Source organism: Dendrobates tinctorius, unplaced genomic scaffold, assembly GCF_039654945.1.
Source record: "Dendrobates tinctorius isolate UK_male_01 unplaced genomic scaffold, ASM3965494v1 ptg000056l, whole genome shotgun sequence".
Classification (NCBI taxonomy): Eukaryota; Metazoa; Chordata; class Amphibia; order Anura; family Dendrobatidae; genus Dendrobates; species Dendrobates tinctorius.
In genome coordinates, this window is record NW_027361724.1 from 5907608 (window position 1) to 5925332 (window position 17725).

At 40.1% G+C, this 17725-nt stretch overlaps 1 protein-coding gene across 6 annotated transcripts in view; it reads left to right on the forward strand.

Annotated features, from left to right (window-relative positions):
• The window catches only part of OSBPL6 (oxysterol binding protein like 6), a 327603-nt gene that overhangs the window by 262519 nt on the left and 47359 nt on the right, over window positions 1-17725 (forward strand). For all 6 annotated transcript variants that reach the window (XM_073577451.1, XM_073577453.1, XM_073577449.1 and 3 more), the window contains 3 exons: window positions 3674-3839; window positions 5890-6020; window positions 8245-8352. In XM_073577451.1, coding sequence (XP_073433552.1) covers window positions 3674-3839; window positions 5890-6020; window positions 8245-8352 — 405 coding nt within the window. The remainder of the gene's footprint in view (window positions 1-3673; window positions 3840-5889; window positions 6021-8244; window positions 8353-17725) is intronic.

Below are 17725 nucleotides of genomic sequence, written 5' to 3' on the forward strand. Positions count from 1 at the left end.
TGCAGCAAAGTTTGAAGGAGAAAATTATTATTTCAAATAAAAATCTTTTTAGAACCTTGTCAAAGTCTGGACTAGATTTTAAATTCATTTGGCAACTCATTTGTTTAATAAAAGTATGAGTTTTTTCATGGACAATACAAAATTGTCTGGGTGGCCCAAAACTTTTGGACGGTAGTGTATAGGATTTATTTAGTGCCGCATTTTAAGGTCTTTACCAATGGGGAGGTGCTCACAGTTGCTTCTCTGGGGCGTGTGTTTACGCTGCTCTGCATAATTACCCTGGAAGCCATGCCCCCTTAGTAAACCCCACCTGAAACTGTATGGAGGATTAAAAAAAGAATAGTGGGAATAAAATAAGGATAAAAACTGGCCAGTTTTGACCAGATGATAGGTCGTCCTTAAAGGTACAGTATGTATACTAGTAACACATTGCCTTATTAAAATAGATGACACGCATATCATCATTTCCATCACACATCTGCAAAATAAGGGGTATATTTTACATTTTATAATAGCAGGTGGAGCCAAATGTAATATAATGCCCCACACCTAGAACCAATGGTGTAAACCCCAGGAACGTAGTACAGTGGTAGACCCACTCCCTGAGAACTGTTTCAGCCTTGTTGACTCTCATCAGTGGCATGAAAGCATTTTGGAGTACATTTGTGCTGCAGAAATATAGTGGTCATGGGTTTCACATGCGTATACATATGCGAACCGAAACTCCCACAAAATATACCTAGTTTTTGATCATGATCAGATCTGACCTATATGGATGGGTTTAGAAAAAAATAAAATACATACAGTATATATATAATTTTATTTTATTTTTTTTTAAATATCAAAAATAACGAGGGGAAACAATTGTGTATCTTCCGCTACAAGATTATTAGAATAAAAAAATCCCCTGCAAATTGAAATGATAATAGTATAAAAATAAAAAAATAAAGAACATGAAATAAAGGCTCACTCCTTGCATTGCTATTTTTGCCATACATTGGATTCCACAATGGCCTTCCAGACACCTTCAATTTACAATGGGAACCTCAGATTCCACCATGTCATTTGTTCTTTTACCATGATAAAAAAAAAAAAGCGCTTTTCCTCCTGTGAAATATGACAGAATCCACCACGGAAGCTCAAAATACAGCCCTGGATGCAGATGTAACTCACATATACGAGTACTAATCTGCTGCTCTGTAACAAGGGCGTTGGTGATTGTCATGGCTCGAGGATTTTACCTTCTTGAGGATAATTTTCTATTTTTATTTTGCCTATTTTTTTCTATGAATAAATTGGTAAAATCTACACTGGTATGGTTCCATTGACCTTTTTATTCAGTTAACGATGTAATATGATGGTTTGTGAATTATATAGAAAATGTCATTTTTTTCTTCGTTATTGAATACATCGGCATTAGGCCATTGTGTATCTGTTCGCAACGCGTTTCGCAATTCCTAATTTTTCTGATTCCGGAGGAATTGGCAGAGAGATGTTATGCATCTCATTTTGATGCATTTACATTGACTTTTATGGTTCCGTTGAAATAGTGCGGGGGCACCGAGCTCCCACTGTGCAGCCGCTCGTGTCCCTAACAATGCGGCAGTAATTGTGAGCAACGAAATTCCATGCAATTAAATACCTTTGTAAGCCATCTAATAGAAAGTAGTGAGCTGCTTGTAAAGTTATAATGCCCACTTTACCTACTGAGCCCCTGCAGATATTTCATGTGCTTCTAGCAAAATGTATCATTATGGCATAATCACTATCGCATATTCGGTCAACATTTGTGAACCGTCCAAAATAAAATTCTTGATTTTCTTTTTTTCAAAAGATTAAAACCAATATAAGTCATCAGAGTAGAAAAAAAGTAGCCTTCTGACATTACGCATTTCGAAATGATATTATTAAATGGGTCTTCGTCATGGGTAGATGTATCTATCATGCATGCCAACTTTCAAAATGTAAAAGTCTGGACATTTAATCCCTGCCTTCAAAAACGTTTACAAAACAAACTGTAGATGCCCCCATATGTCTGCCTTCCACATGATTTTGTAATACATTTTGGGACAGTTAGCATCATCGAATGGTAGAGTTGGAAGGGACCTCCAGGGTCATCGTGACCAACCCCCGGCTCAATGCAGGATTCACTAAACCATCTCAGACAGATGTCTGTCCAGCCTCTGTTCGAAGACTTCCATTGAAGGAGAACTCACCACCTCTCGTGGCAGCCTGTTCCACTCATTGATCACCCTCACTGTCAAAAAGTCTTTTCTAAGATCTAATCTGTATCTTTTCCCTTTCAGTTGCATTCCATTGCTCCTCGTGTTTCCATGTGCTAATGAGAATAAGGATGATCCCTTTACACTGTGACAGCCCTTCAGATTTTTGTAGACAGCTATTAAGTCTCCTCTTAGCTTTCTTTTTCGCAAGTTAAACATTCCCAGCTTAACCGTTCCTCGTAGGACATACTTTGCAGTCCGCTCACCATCCTGTCAGCTCTTCTCTGAACTTGCTCATGTTTTTCGATGTCTTTTTTAAAATGCGGTGCCCAGAACTGGACACAGTATTGAAGAGGAGGCCTGGCCAAGGAGGAGTAGAGGAGGATAATTACTTCACGTGATCTAGAGGGACATTCCTTCAAGGACTGTCCTGACAAAATCAGGGATGGTTGACAAGTATGATTTCTAAGGCTGTGTGCACACGGTGCGGTTTCTGCTGCGTTTCCGCAGCGGTTTTGCCGCTGCGGAAACGCAGCAGTTCCGCTGACCAAGTACAGTACAATGAAACCCTATGGGGTTTCAAAAACGCTGTGCTGACGGTGCGTTTTTTTCCGCGCGGTTTTGCTGCGGTTTACAAACCGCAGCATGTCAATTGTTTGTGCGGTTTCCGCAGCGGTTTCATACCTCTACCATAGTAGAGGTGTGAAACCGCAGGGCAAAACCGCAGACCAAAACGCAGGAAAACCGCAGGTCACTTTACCTGCGGTTTTACCTGCGTTTCCGCGCGGAAAAAACCGCAGCGGAATCCGCAACGTGTGCACATAGCCTAAGGATTGAACTCTATCCCAAAGTCCCCTTCGGGGTGCTGTTTTATTTTAACCACTCACAATTTTTTTATAGCTTGTTGTTTTTCCTTTACACGAATGTGAGTAAGTAATTGTATTTTTTACTTTAGGAGTCGAACAGCGGTTAGGGGGATTATTTTAACTAAGAAGCATCCATGCCTGGAGCTACAGGCACAGCAATCAATAATATTCTGATAAAATATAAATGAATTTTCTATTTTTTATTTTTCAGGTCAATTCTGGTCAGAGTAGCAGTAAAATATTTAACAAGGTAACACAGGATATATATAATTTGTAAGTTGAGCAGGTCGGCATTAAGTACGGCGGCTCAGTGGTTAGCACTGTTTACTTTGCAACAAATTCCTCCAAGGACATCTGCAAGGAGTTTGTATGTTCTCCCCATCTTTGTGTGGGTTTCCTCTGGGTTTTCCAGTTTCCTCCCACACTCCAAAGACATACTGATAGGGAATCTAGATTGTGAGCCCCATCGGGGACAGCGATGATGTTTGTAAAGCGCTGCGGAATATGTTGACATTATATAGTCAAGCATGATAAATATTAACCAATGCTCCATAATATACTGGTTTAATAGTTTATTTTTCCTAGGTACCTCTCAGCGCCTCAATGTCCCCGATTCGACTGCACGCCTCCAACCCTAACCTCTGTGCAGATGTTGAGTTCCAAAATCCTCCAAGTCATGTAGCTGATGCCCTGGAGTTTGCATCTGATTATACCAAGCTGCAAGAGGAATTTTGCTTATTGGCACAGAAAGGTAAATTTGGAGAAAGCAGTTGAATGATCCTTATTTTATTTAGTAGAGTGTGGTCAAATATTCATTGTATGTCATAAAAGAATGTTAATCAATTTCTAAAGACTAAATTGTATTTTAACTTTTTATTATTGAAGCAAGCAGGAGCAACTGTCTGCAGCCGCTCCATTATATCCAGTATTAAAAAAGATGGCTGCTTCAAAAACCACGCCATACCTGTCCATCTGTTGTGTGAAGTAGTGCAGCTCACACCTCACACATATGCACTCTACTGTAGCTAAGCCCCAATATGAGACACAATCTATAGACGATACAGATTGTAGATAATAGATTTTGCATTTTTTATGCCAATATAACCCTTAAAGGGAATCTGTCAGTAAGGTCAACGTCCCCAAACAGCACATATTGACGTTCCGGTCTTTGAAAGCTAAATCCTTCAACACCTTTTATGTCTTTTATCTGTTGCTGCATTCTCGAGAAATTAGATTTTGAAGTCAAATGCAAATTGGGCATTAAGTGCTTTGCCTGTGACAGAGCACTTCCCAAGCCTTTGCCTCCTGAACTTATTTCCCCACCTAGCACCAGCATTTCTAACTTGATCGATTGCTCATTGTCTGTTTTCTTTGCCTAGCACTTTAATGCCTCATTTGCATATCTACGGAATGCTGCAATAGATAGAAGATATCAAAGTGTTGATGGATATACATTTCAAAGACCTGCATTCTTGTTTTGAAGTTTTGGGGATTGGACTGACTGACATATTACCTTTTAAAAGGAGTCCTGTTAAGAAATGGACCTACAAGGACTGGACTCTACCTCTGTGTTCCATATTGTATTATAAGATTGCATGTTATCGGGTATATTGTTTACGTTGCTCCCTTTACGGTCACATTAGTGATGTGATGATCTTACATGCGCCAATAGTGAGATGCACGTTGTCGTAAACACTTGTATTCTGCTGATGTTTGTACCAGGGAATTTGGTTTCTTCACCACTTCATTTGTTCAGTTTTCTTTAATTTTGGATTATGGTTTTGGTGATTCTGATGATGAGTATATATTAGTGGATGAATAATAATGTATTGGACTTCCGTAATGTACTTCTACCTCTAGATAAGCAGATATTTGAAAGGGGTTCTCTAAGAATGTAATCATGAAATTCAAAAGGCCTATCCTATGTCTCGCATCAGTGTCCTTGAGCTGAGGAGAAGATCTGTGACAGAAGAAGTAAATCTACTATTCGGCTGACTAACTGCAAATGAGACTGGAGAAAATATCTGTTGTGCACAGTCAGCGAGAAGATTTTTCTTCTCCTGTCACAGCCCCTCTACAGCACTTCACCGTAATGTGTTATTACAATACAGCTCTTCTGTAAGTTGAGGCACAGGTCTCGGGATTTGTGTTTGTTCAGACTGCAGCCCATCCTAACACATGAATAGGATGGGCTGCCGTTTGAATTATGTGACGGGGGCAATTTTATTACATTCATTCTTGAAGAACCCTCTTAAAGTACTGTCAATTTGTGGTAGTCCTGATCCTGAGACACTTACCAATCATGAGCATTTTTTAGAATCATGTACAAGCCCGTAGTCTTTCTATAAAGTCCATATACAGCCCTTACTGGCAGAAGCACCTGGCAAATTACAGACTGCAAAACCAGACCAAGTTAGGTAACCACTTTTAAGAGATTCCAGCATGTAATCTGCTGACTGTTTTAATATTGTTTAAAAATTCTGGATAAAATTTGTTCTTTGTTTTTCAAGTTTTTTTTTTTTGTTTTGAGGATTTTTTGGGGGATTCTGGGTTCAGATCCCACCAAGGAGAGCATCCTCAAGGAGTTTGTATATTCTCCCCATGCTTGCATTGGTTTTCCTCCCAGTTCTCCAGTTTATTCCCGCTCTCCAAAGATATACTGATAGGGAGTTTAGATTGTGAGCCCCAGTGGGGACAGTGATGATGATGTCTGTAAAGCGCTGTGAAATTAATGGCGCGATATAAGTTAGTAAAATAAATATTACACACTAGATTTTAATCCAGTCATTTTTTGTTTCCAGTCCATTCGCTCCTGAAATCTGCCTATAACACAATTGCAATTGAGAAGGAAAAAATGAAGCAGATGGTTTCTGAACAGGATTACAGCAACCACAACACACAGATTACACGCCTCCGACAGTCACTTTCTCAGGTACGTTTAATCTCGGGTTCCAAGACACCTTTCCACATCAGTGCTAAAGAAACTAATTATCGGCTCCCCTTCTGCTGAACTTCAGCCATATCCTGAGTGCTAAACATGTTGTGATTCAGTATTACATTAAATGTTGTGATCCATGCAGGCAAAAAACCTCTGCATCCTCCTACCGTACCTAAACGTACAGCAGCCCTCTTCATGCCAATTACTGCAGTCTGATGTCTAAAACCCTGAAACCCATTGCAGTTCTGTCAATGATAGATTTGCTCATCATCATAGAAGACATAACTCTTTCATTATACATGTTTATTTTTGCTAATAAGTGTGTATCAACGGGTCGGTGCATGTAGTAGTTTACAGGCAGCAGCTGCAGGAATCAGCAGAGTCGTACTAGGGCTCTGCTGCTGGCAGCTTCAGGGAATTGGACATGGTTTGGGTCTTACCTAAACAGAACAGATTTGTTATTGTTCTTATAAGCAGTATTAGGCCAAAGGTGTATTTCAGACAAGGTAAAAAAAAAAAAAAAATTCAGCCATTTTTTTCCAGCAGCGTGGATGAAAAGAGCCAATGCAAATCTGTGAGTCCGTGGAAAGCACATACCGCACACAGATGGCATGAGTGTGCAGACTGTGTGCCATATACGTTTAACACTGCCAAGTATAGGAGAAGATTTGTAATTTATTTATTTCTTTATCCACCCCTGAATACCACTAATGGCACACTTATGCACAACACCGATGCCACCGGTACCATTTTTTCACGTATCTGTTTAAACATGAATGTGTGAATGAGGCCTAAAAAACTGATAACATTATGGCTGTATATGTCCTGGTGCAAGAATAAGAAATCAAACACTAAAGTCCCATGCAAATTAGCCTGGAAGTGCATTGGGGCGTGTCAGTAGACGTTACATGCAGTGACACACCCCCAATGCCCTTACTTGCTAATTTGCACTGATTACTAATAACAGCTATTGTTTTCATTGTTTTACTAGGATCTTTACAGCCACATTACTCATTTCAGTAATAAATCTCCCCTTACAGATTCCCTTTAACTTGCTGCTGTCAACTAGTCTGTGTAAAGACAGGACCGTCCAAGTGCTTGCGGGAACACACAATAACATGGATCTGACATAACCATTCCAAATTTTGTTTAATGGGGTTGTCTAGCCCCAACTTTTTTTTTAACTGCCCAGATTGGTAACCCCCTAGTCATAACGATACCAACACTGCCGATCTCCCCACTTATTGTTTGGGCCAGATGTTGATACGGCTGCTACAGTCACTCATTGGATGTAGCTAGGACCAACCCATCACCACTGCGGCCAGTAATTGGTTTCAGCAGTCACATTGGCCGATGGAACAGGAAGTACAAAGACCAATAGAGAACCTGGGTTTAAATGGACGGGAAGCAGGGAAAATCAGTGAGATTAGTTTTTTGTTTTTTTTTTTTATTTTTACAGCATTCTGGTGGTACAAAAAAAAGCAAAAACAAAATCTGGCTGATCAGAATAAAGCTAGTCTGAACAGGTGCAAGCTGCCGTGACTGCATAATATTCAAATAAGAGCATACAAGAGCCTCTGTAAGCGCTAAGATGTCTACAAACATTTATACAAGAAATTTGAACTGCATTACTGCTATATAGAATATGCTTATAGAAATGAAAAGTAATTAGCATGACCAGTTTCAAGAGAGCCCACCAGCCACGACAAGGGGACCTATCTTTGATGGGACTCTAACTTAATATTTATCATACATGCCTCTCCTGGGCTATAAGCCTACAAATTTCAGGGGCAGATAGCGTCCTGCACTAATTAAAAACAGCCTTAGGTTGATATGGGTAGTGCAATGTAAAAAAAAGAGGCAGTCACAACCTAAAATAGTAAGCTACAAAAAAAAAACAACAAACTGATCAGCACCTCCGAACCAATAAAGCTAGAGTGGAGGGTCACACATAAAGTGGCCAATTTATGTGCTAAGTACCTTCATTTTTGAAAGAACGGTATATTCTGTATAGCAGTAATGCAGTCCAAATGTCATATATTCAGTGTCATCATACATATTAGTGCCTACAGAGTACTGCTGTATGCTTTTGTTTGTAGCATTCTGGGTGTTTCTTAAAGATTATTTTCATTGTTGGATGACCACTTTGAGTTAAAAATATAGGTCTTGATAGCAAAATCCCAAAAACTTTGAATCACTTTGGAATTTTACCTTGCAGGCGCTGAACCACAACTCTGAGTTGAGGAGTCGTCTTAACAGAATACATACCGAGTCTGTCATCTCTGACCAGGTTGTCAGTGTCAACATAATATCAAGCCCAGACGAGGTTATTATTGTTATATAAATACACCATGTGTCATCACACTGTGACTAATGAACACCAATTTTGCTGCAAAATGTTAAAAACTTAAGGTACTTAGTTGGCTTTTTTTTTTTATCAAAGAGCACAAAAGCCATCCAACCATGTCAAGGTGACCTTTTAATATGGATGGTCCCTAAACACAAAATGTCCTTCCTCTCTTTGTGCCAAAACAGCCTCATGTGAATGGAGAGTGAAAAGGAAATAAGGCTTAGCTTGTAGGTAAAACCATATGTGGGAAAGATGGATAAATTAATGCCCAAGTGCACAAATACACTATGCGGCCAATATACTACCATATACATACACTAGGTTACTATTTCATTCCTTTAACTTTCAAGTCTTTGAGGTCCTACTGTGACTATGTGGATCATCTCTTGAATTGGTTAGCAAGGAACAACTGAGTGTAGTTTATTTGTTTACTGATTTTTGGCCAATGTCTCCTAATGTCAATCAGAAATCTTGTTTGTTACTGTCTCATGCACTCTGTATATTCCCAATTGTTCCCTTCTCATGTGATAGGAAGAGTACATGACCTTTGAGCTTTCTCACTAAAATGACAAGCAAAGGCCCAGAACATTAAAGATAAAAAAATAATTGTGCCTCAAAAAAGAGTCAATCTACATGCCATTGGGTTAAATCCTTCTCCTATCTTCTATAAATATTACATTTTAAATAGTGTTTTTTTCCCCAAAGGGAAAAAATTATTGTACCCCGCTAAAACAATTATTTATACTAGTGGTACAGTGTATAAGGAGATGGACATACTGCTCACGTTCCCCCTTGAAGAATCAAGTGTAATTGTGATGTATAATGTGAATTGTGACTTGCGGTAGTAATATTGATAAGGTGTGCTGCTTGACAATAGGGAAGCAAGAGTCAATGTTTAAGACTAGCCCAAAGTGGAAGTGGCTAAGCTGAAGGGAAAGACAGTTTCCTGTTGGAATGTCAGATAAGGCACAGAGTGCATAGAGAAGAGACCTAAGATCTGGTGACAGCAGAGCCTCATGTCTTGGGTGTCCCTAGAAGTGAAAGGAGACCAGGAGAAAGAGATGGCATGATCTGGAGCATAAACGAGGAAACATGACCAAGAGACAGATTTATTGGAGATGGTTCCAGTGAGAGGACGCCTAGCAGTATGGCCCAAGGTTTATAAATCCTAAAAGTAACAGGCCTAGACAGAACGGAATACACGACACAAGAGAGTGCCCCGGGCGGGAGTTCCAAAGCCTCAGTAGAAGAGAAGATAAGTGTTTGGCAAAGTATCTCTCCTAAGGGGAAAGAACATGCCAAACCGCGGGTTGAGTAAAGGACTCTTGCTCGCTGAACTGTAGTGTCGAGCTGGGTTGTGGTGAAGTAGTGAGGAATAGTGAAGACTGAGAACAAGTAAAGAGAGAGAAGAGGAAGAGATTGAAGCTGAGTGAGGACAGCGTATTGTCAAGGAAACATTTGAAAAGATATGTAACCGCTGTCTACTGTAAATGAGTCTTCTCAAGTTAGTGTTCCGTAAAAAGTTTATTTTGAACTGATAGTCTCCCTCCTTGAACTGTCAATCATCTGGTTCTGGCTAACCAGCAACATCAGTTACATGTGGCCTGGATGAGCATAGCGACCTCACAGCCCAAGTCCACATATCCAACCAAGACCCCCACCTTCATGTAACGTTCAGGGGTGTAAGAAATAAGTACCTTTCCCATGGCTACCGCCCCACGCCACGTTACAGGTATGTCGAGTTTTTGTTACCATCCTTTACGATACCGTAGAACAAATTTCAGTGAAGTTAACACAAAAATGTGTTCAATGGTTTAAGCGAAACTCTGGTTAAAATAATGAAGTTTCCCATTGTAATTAATCATTTAGTCTAATTTGTATATCCTTGTAATGTGCTAAAATTTGGTTTGAATATATTTAGGCAACCACTTGATAACAAGTGATCAGAACTTAAAAGGACATGATGCCTACCAGCATGTTCAGTCCTAGTTCTCGGTTTATTAAAATGTTACCTTTTTCCTTGAATTTGTATTTTTAATGAAGTGGTGATGGAGAAGGTCCAGACTCAGAACCAGAATGGACTTTATGGCTTCCAAAGTTTATATCTTCGACTCAGGACTGTAAACAGATTCTTTGCATATGACCACTGCCCAAATCATGAGGATCTTCCAATCTTATATCATTTGATTGCATATTGTAGGACATGCCATTATTTACTCATTGTGGGGATTTGACCACTAGCATCTTTACGATCAGTCGAAATGAAGGGGCTGAGTCAAGAACCCTGCATTCTAGGGATTTGTTGGGGACCAGCAGTAGGATTATTATTGATTGGTAAGAGATGGCATATCATTAAAGTATGCCATTACTTGCTGTGAAGAAAGCTTACAATCTAAAAGGAAATAGGGTGACACAATAGGTAAGAAGTGCTTGTTGAGCCATCATTATAATAAACAGGGGTTAAGATATAAAGCTGCATGATCTGGTCACCAGCCAGCATCTGTCTAAGTGTAATTACTAAGCGCTATTGGGTGCAGAGGTTCAGATTATAGAGGATGTTAGTCTTGGATCAGTTGAAGAATGGAGGGCAAAGATACGGTGATAAACAGAGATGATGGAGATGTAGGTTGGTGCGGAACTATGGAGAGCTTTATGGGAGAGAACTCATGAGTTTTAATTGTACTTTATAGCAGATGTGTAACTAGTGCAATGACTGGCAAAGGATGGAGGCATCTGTGTAGCTACTGGGCAGAAATATGATCTTCGCTGCTGCATTCAGGATGGATTGGAGAGGAGAAAGTTTAGTAGAAGAGAGACCGATTAGTAGAGAGTTCCAGTAGTCCAGATGAAAATAAATAAGAACGACAGTGGTCTATAATCGTGAGCTGAGTGCAATTAAATATAAAGATATCTTTCTAAATGTAAGGGGAAGAAAAGTTGAAGATTGTATTTCTGGTAAATATTTACAATAGCAATGTTGGCACTAGAATTACAATATCATCGTCAGCACCCGGGCAACTGTTGGGGCCCAGAAAAGGCAGAGGCCTCACTTGGCGTCAGGGACACTGGCGCGCTATGGGGCCGTTGTCTGTGCTAGTGCCGGCAATCGTGAGTCTTCCCCCTCACCTGCTCCAGGCCCCGGCACTTATGATACTTATCTCTCCCCGCTCCACCACTGCGGCGTCTTCCGCCTGTAACATTCAGGTCAGAGGGCGCAATGACGTCAGGTCTGTACTCCCTATGCCTGAGCAGTCACAGTGCAGAGAGCTGGAAAACAGCGACGCTAAGGAGTCCGGAACAGAGCAGAGACCAGCGACGAAAGTTGAGTATTTCATTTTTTTTATTTTTGGAGCATTATATATGGGGACCATCATACATTGGAGCATCATATATGGGTCCATTATACACTGCAGCATCATACATGGAGTATCATATATGGGACCCATTATACATTGGAGCATCATATATGGGACCATCATACACTGAAAAATCATATAGGGCCCATTATATATGGAGCATTATATATGGGGCCCATTATACAAGAGCATTTTATATGGGGCCCATAATACAATGGATCATATAGGGGGCCAATCATACACTGGTGCATCATATATGGGGCCCATCATATATGGTGCATCATATATTGGGCCCATTATACACTGGAGCATCATATATGGGTCCATCATACACTGAAAATTTATATATAGGGCCCATTATATATGGAACATTATATATGGGGCCCATTATACACTAGAGCATCTTATATGGGGCTCATTAAACACAGGAACATCATATATGGGGCCCATTATACACTGGCACATTATATATGGGGTCCATCATATATGGAGCATTATATATGGGGCCCATCATACACTGGAACATCATATATGCGGCCCATAATACAGTGGATCATCATATAGGGGGCCAATCATACAGTGGCGCATCATATATGGGGCCCATCATATATGGAGCATTATATATGGGGCCCATTATACACTGGAGCATCTTATATGGGGCCCATTATACACTGGATCATCATATATGGGGCCCATTATGCACTGAAACATCATATATGGGGCCCATCATACACTGGATCATCATATATTGGGCCCCTTAAGCACTGGAGCATCATATATGGATCCAGCATACACTGGAGCATCATATATAGGGCCCATTATACACTGGAGCTTCCTATATGGGGCCCATTATACACTAGATCATCATATATGGGACCGATTATACACTAGAGCATCATATATGGGGCCCATCATATATGGTGCATCGTATATTGGGCCCATTATACACTGGAGCATCATATATGGGACAGATCATACACTGGAGCATCATATATGGGTCCATCATACACTGGAACATTATATATAGAACCCATCATATATAGAGCATTATATATGGGGCCCATTATACACTGGAGCATCATATATGGGGCCCATCATACACTGAAGCATCATATATGGGGCCCATTATATATGGTCCCAACATACACTGGAGCATCATATATGGGGCCCATCATATATGGAGCATCATATCTGGGGCCCATGATACACTGGAGCATCATATATGGGGCCCATTAAATATGGAACTTTATATATGGGGACTTTTCTGTATGGAGCATTATATGGGGCCCATCAATTACTGTATGAAGCATTATGTGGGGCTCATTATACTCTATGGGGCCCATCCTATACTGTATGGACCATTATATAGGACCCATTATATATGGAGCAATATATGAGGCCCATCGTATACTGGAGCATTATATGGAGCCCTTCATATACTGTATGGAACATTATATGGGACTCATTATGCATGGAGCAATATATGGTGCTCATTATTTTTTATGGAGCAGTATATGAGGCCTATTGTATGTATACTGTATGGAGCAATATAAGGGACTCATTATTCTATATGAAGCAATATATGTGGCTCATTATACTGTATGGAGTAATACATGGGGCTCATTCTGTACGGAGCACTATTTGATGCCCATAATACTGTATGGAGCAATATATGGGGTTCATTATACTGTATGGAGCAATATATGGGGCTTATTATTCTGTATGAATCATTATATGGGGCTCATTATACTGTATAGAGCATTATATGGGGCTCATTATTCGGTATGGAGCACTGTGTGGTGCCCATAATACTGTATGGGGAACTATACTATCTGGTTTCTGACCTATTGTAGAATTTAAAATAGATATCACTCATGTAATGTAAGAAGTGAAATCTTTGGCATTGTACTATACCTATATTTCTCTGCTGTATTTGTGCATCATGAATTGTGATGTGTTAAAGGGGCCCACTGAGACTTTCACCCAGGGCCCACAAAAACCTGGAGCTGGCCCTGGTCACTATGATTTTCTCTGATACTAATTATCTTAGTAGAAGAAAGCGGCCTGGGAGATATTTTTTCTTATAAGTCGTAGGGAGAAATGCCCTGCAATTAGTAATTAGTCTGCATCATTATATTCATAATTAGTGAGATTGGACAAGTAATGAAGTTTAGCATCATAAACCCTGGCGAACCATGAGTGATGCACGCTGTCTGAATAATGGGATCTTTGCTTACACACATTCATAATTAGCCTACTATCCAGGGTAATTCTTATTCTTCACGGCCAGGTTTTATATTCCACATGATCATCCAGGTTCCTTTTAAAAGGAAGATCAAGTGTGTAACTTGAAATTAAAGGAGACGATTCATCAAAGTTTTTACGCCAGATTTCTGTTGGAAAAAGGTTTTAAAAAGTCTCAATTTTTTTTTTTCACAACGTGAGCTTCCACAAAATAAATACAACTTCTGATGTTTTCGCGCCATTCTCTTTCCAGCTTCAACAAAGTGAGCAGAGATGAGGCGGAAGCAGCGATCGCTACGCCACAAATCTTACTCCAGCAGAGACTCCAGTAAAATTTGTGTCAAGGCGCACATAGTGGTGCATGCCACTACGCGCTTAACTTAATTCATTAAGAGGCGTGAGTCTCTTCTGGAGTGTCCACTCCAAAACACCCCCTCATCAAGATTGGTGGGAGAATCGCCAGTCTTCATGGATCGCCCCAATAGGGTCAGACAGCTATCATATGCAATGTAATCTCATAAGTGTCCTTATTTTATGACAATGGGGCCTTTAAATGTTCTTTAGAAATTGAGGAAGAGCCTTTTAAATAAAAGTATCTAGCGGTCTAGTAATCTCATCTTGAGAAATGGGTACAATTGCAAATTTCTTGTACAAACAAGCAACAGTGCAGATCACTTCTTACTAAAAAAATCTTTTCTGCTCTGAAGAATGAAGGTAATTTTTATTTTTATTAGCTTGCAGCACATAGTCCAGAGGTGTCCGGTAACCTAGGCAATATCAGAGGTGGTCATTATTCTAGGTAAGGAGTACAAGCTAGCAAGCGCTTTGGTTTAGAGGGTGCAAACGCTGCTCTGAAGCTGTCCAGATCGCTTTATCTGCCCAGCTTCTGTCTTCCTGCACTTCTCCAAAGCTCTGCCTATGCTTGCAGCATGGGAGAGCTCACATTTCAGGCCTTTATTCACAACCATACTCCTGGTCCAAACTGTTAATTTTCAGGAATGCACCGAACCAAGCAAACAAGAATTTGGGAGTCAAAAGAGTTGTGCACTCCTGAAGAAAGAACATCAGACAACCCCCTTAAGGTGTCTATTCATTTCGTCTTCTGCAGAGCTTCTTTCTATTTTGGATCATATAAGGGGAGGGGGAGCCCTAAGCGTGATTCTTCTTTTATTATGTTCATGTGCCCTAAAAAAATTGGACTTTTTTGAGGCAATTACCTAAATGGATCACCAAATTACCTACATGACAAAGTCTTGACACAAGCCCTCCGAGGAAACTCCTAGCGCGAAACGTGCGCTGGGGCTAAGGATTACAGCGTGCACCATTTCTTGTCCCACATGAGTAAGCACTATACTTAGCACTTTACTTAACAATAGGCATTTGCACTTTCCCCTTACTGGGTGTCTAATATAAAAAAAATCTTTTTTGCAGTGTGGACTAGGACTGTGGGTATACTATGAGACATTATGCTCATGCCACTTTGTTAACACACTTCTGATGTACATACATGTTATCCCATTCCTAGGATTCCGCAAAGTAATTTTTGGTCTGTAGCATGACACACAATCATCTGAATTTTTGAGCCTCAAGCTATGTTGTATAGTGATACTAACAATCTTTCTAGGGTGCCGTTTATCCCTTTTTCATCACCATTTTCCCATCTATTGTGTTATGTACTTTTTTATGTTTTTGCATGATTAAAAAAATTTTGTGTTTTGTTTTTTATATAAATTGATTTAAATTCTTATTTACACAGTTTTTGAGACATTATACTCCAAATCACTTTGTGGGATTCATTTATTATGGGTTTGCCTCTCCCCTTTTGTTCCTTTTCCCCTCATGGGCACCTATTATTATTATTATTATTATTATTATTATTATTATTATTATTCATTTATATAGCGCCATTTATTCCATGGCGCTTTACATGTGAAAAGGGGAAGTATAGACAGGTACAATAAACGTGTACAACAAGGGACACACAAGAACAGAAGGAGAGAGAACCCTGCCCGCGAGGGCTCGCAGTCTACAGGGATGGGTGAGTATACACTAGGAGAGGGTAGAGCTGGTCGTGCGGTGGTTCAGTAGACTGAGGATCATTGCAGGCTGTAGGCTTGTCGGAATAGGTGGGTCTTCAAGTTGTTCTTGAAGGTTTCCGATGTTGGTGAGAATCTAATGTGTTGGGGTAGAGAGTTACAGAGTATGGGGGAAGCACGGGAGAAGTGCAGCGCTTAGAAACCCGATGTTTACCTTGGTTACCAGCTCCCTGCACCAGCGCGCTGGTATCTAACATACACATCGGGTTTCTAAGCGCCGCGCGGCGCTTAGAAACCCGATGTTTACCTTGGTTACCAACTCCAGCTCGCTGATTGCTGGTCTCCCGCCTGCCACACGCAGCGATGTGTGCTGGCCAGCGGGAGACCAACGATCAAAAAAAATGGCCAGGCTTGTTACCCGCGTCATCGCTGTCCTGATCGCTGCTGAGATCTGCCTGTTTGGCAGCTCACCAGCAATCATGTAGCGACACACCAGCGATCCTGACAAGTTCATGTCGTTGTTAGGATCGCTGGTGAGTCGCTATCTGTGACTGGGCCCTAATATATGAAATATTTAGAGATAGCAAGAAATGTAGTGAATCTAGAGAACAACATTGACTATAAAGAGGTCCTTTAGGTTTCTTTTTTATTTTACTGGTTAAAATAATGTAGCAAACTTTGCACAACAAAAACATTAGGAATCTGACTCCATGAAACCTGCCTTCAGAAAAAAATCTATTTAAAATCAATGGGGTTATTAACAGTAATGTTTTTGTTCATTTTAAGGATATGAACACTCTTTTTTTAAGTGCTTGTATTATTGGCTGAAAATAATATTTGTAATAAAGTTTTGTAAAAAATTGAGCACTGTTTGGCTTCTGCAGCCTCTCTGTATCACTGTACATAGCTGGCTGCAGAATAAGTTAAGAGAAGAGATAGGAGAAACAATTTGCACGATTCCAGTCCATTGGCCAGATAAGTAATCCTTGACTGCTGAATGGGAGGTCTGAGAATCTCCTTACCTCCCAGCATTCTCTGCTCTTCTTTTGATTAACCGGACTGGCGCGGCGTTGTTTGGGTGGTCACGAATTAGTGACTTAGCTGATGGACCATCTCTAGTTAACAGTAAATCTGTAATTGAGCTCATTCTGATGGCAGAGTTTGTAATTTTTCTCTAAGATAATTTATGACTGCAAGAAAATTAAACCTTGAGGTGGTCGTAAATCAACTGAGAAGGAAATTCAGAAGAAGAAAGACAAGAGTTACAAACTCTGCCATCAGGACCAGTTGACTGACGGATTAATGGGTAAGTCATTCACAGCGAGCTACTCGTCATTCACAGTGTACCACGCTCACTGGCGGATTCACCGATTACTCATTCTGCAACCAGTGATACATAGAGGCTGTAGAAGCCACATTTTTAATGAAGCTAAATAACAAAGATGATTTTTATAAATTTAAGTGAAAAAATAGCAAACAATCGTGTCTTTATCCTTTATGGGTGCGTCTATACTGCCATTTGAGGGTTCAAAACTGAAGCATTTGTTAGCAGTTTTACAGCTTTGTAAGGCAAGAATTGCATCAAATATATAGCGCATTATTGTCATCAGAATGACAGAGATTTTACATATAGGTCCTTTCTCACTTGTTTCCATAACATAAGCAAAAATACCTTTTTACATAATTTTTTTTATTTATACTATGTACGGTAGT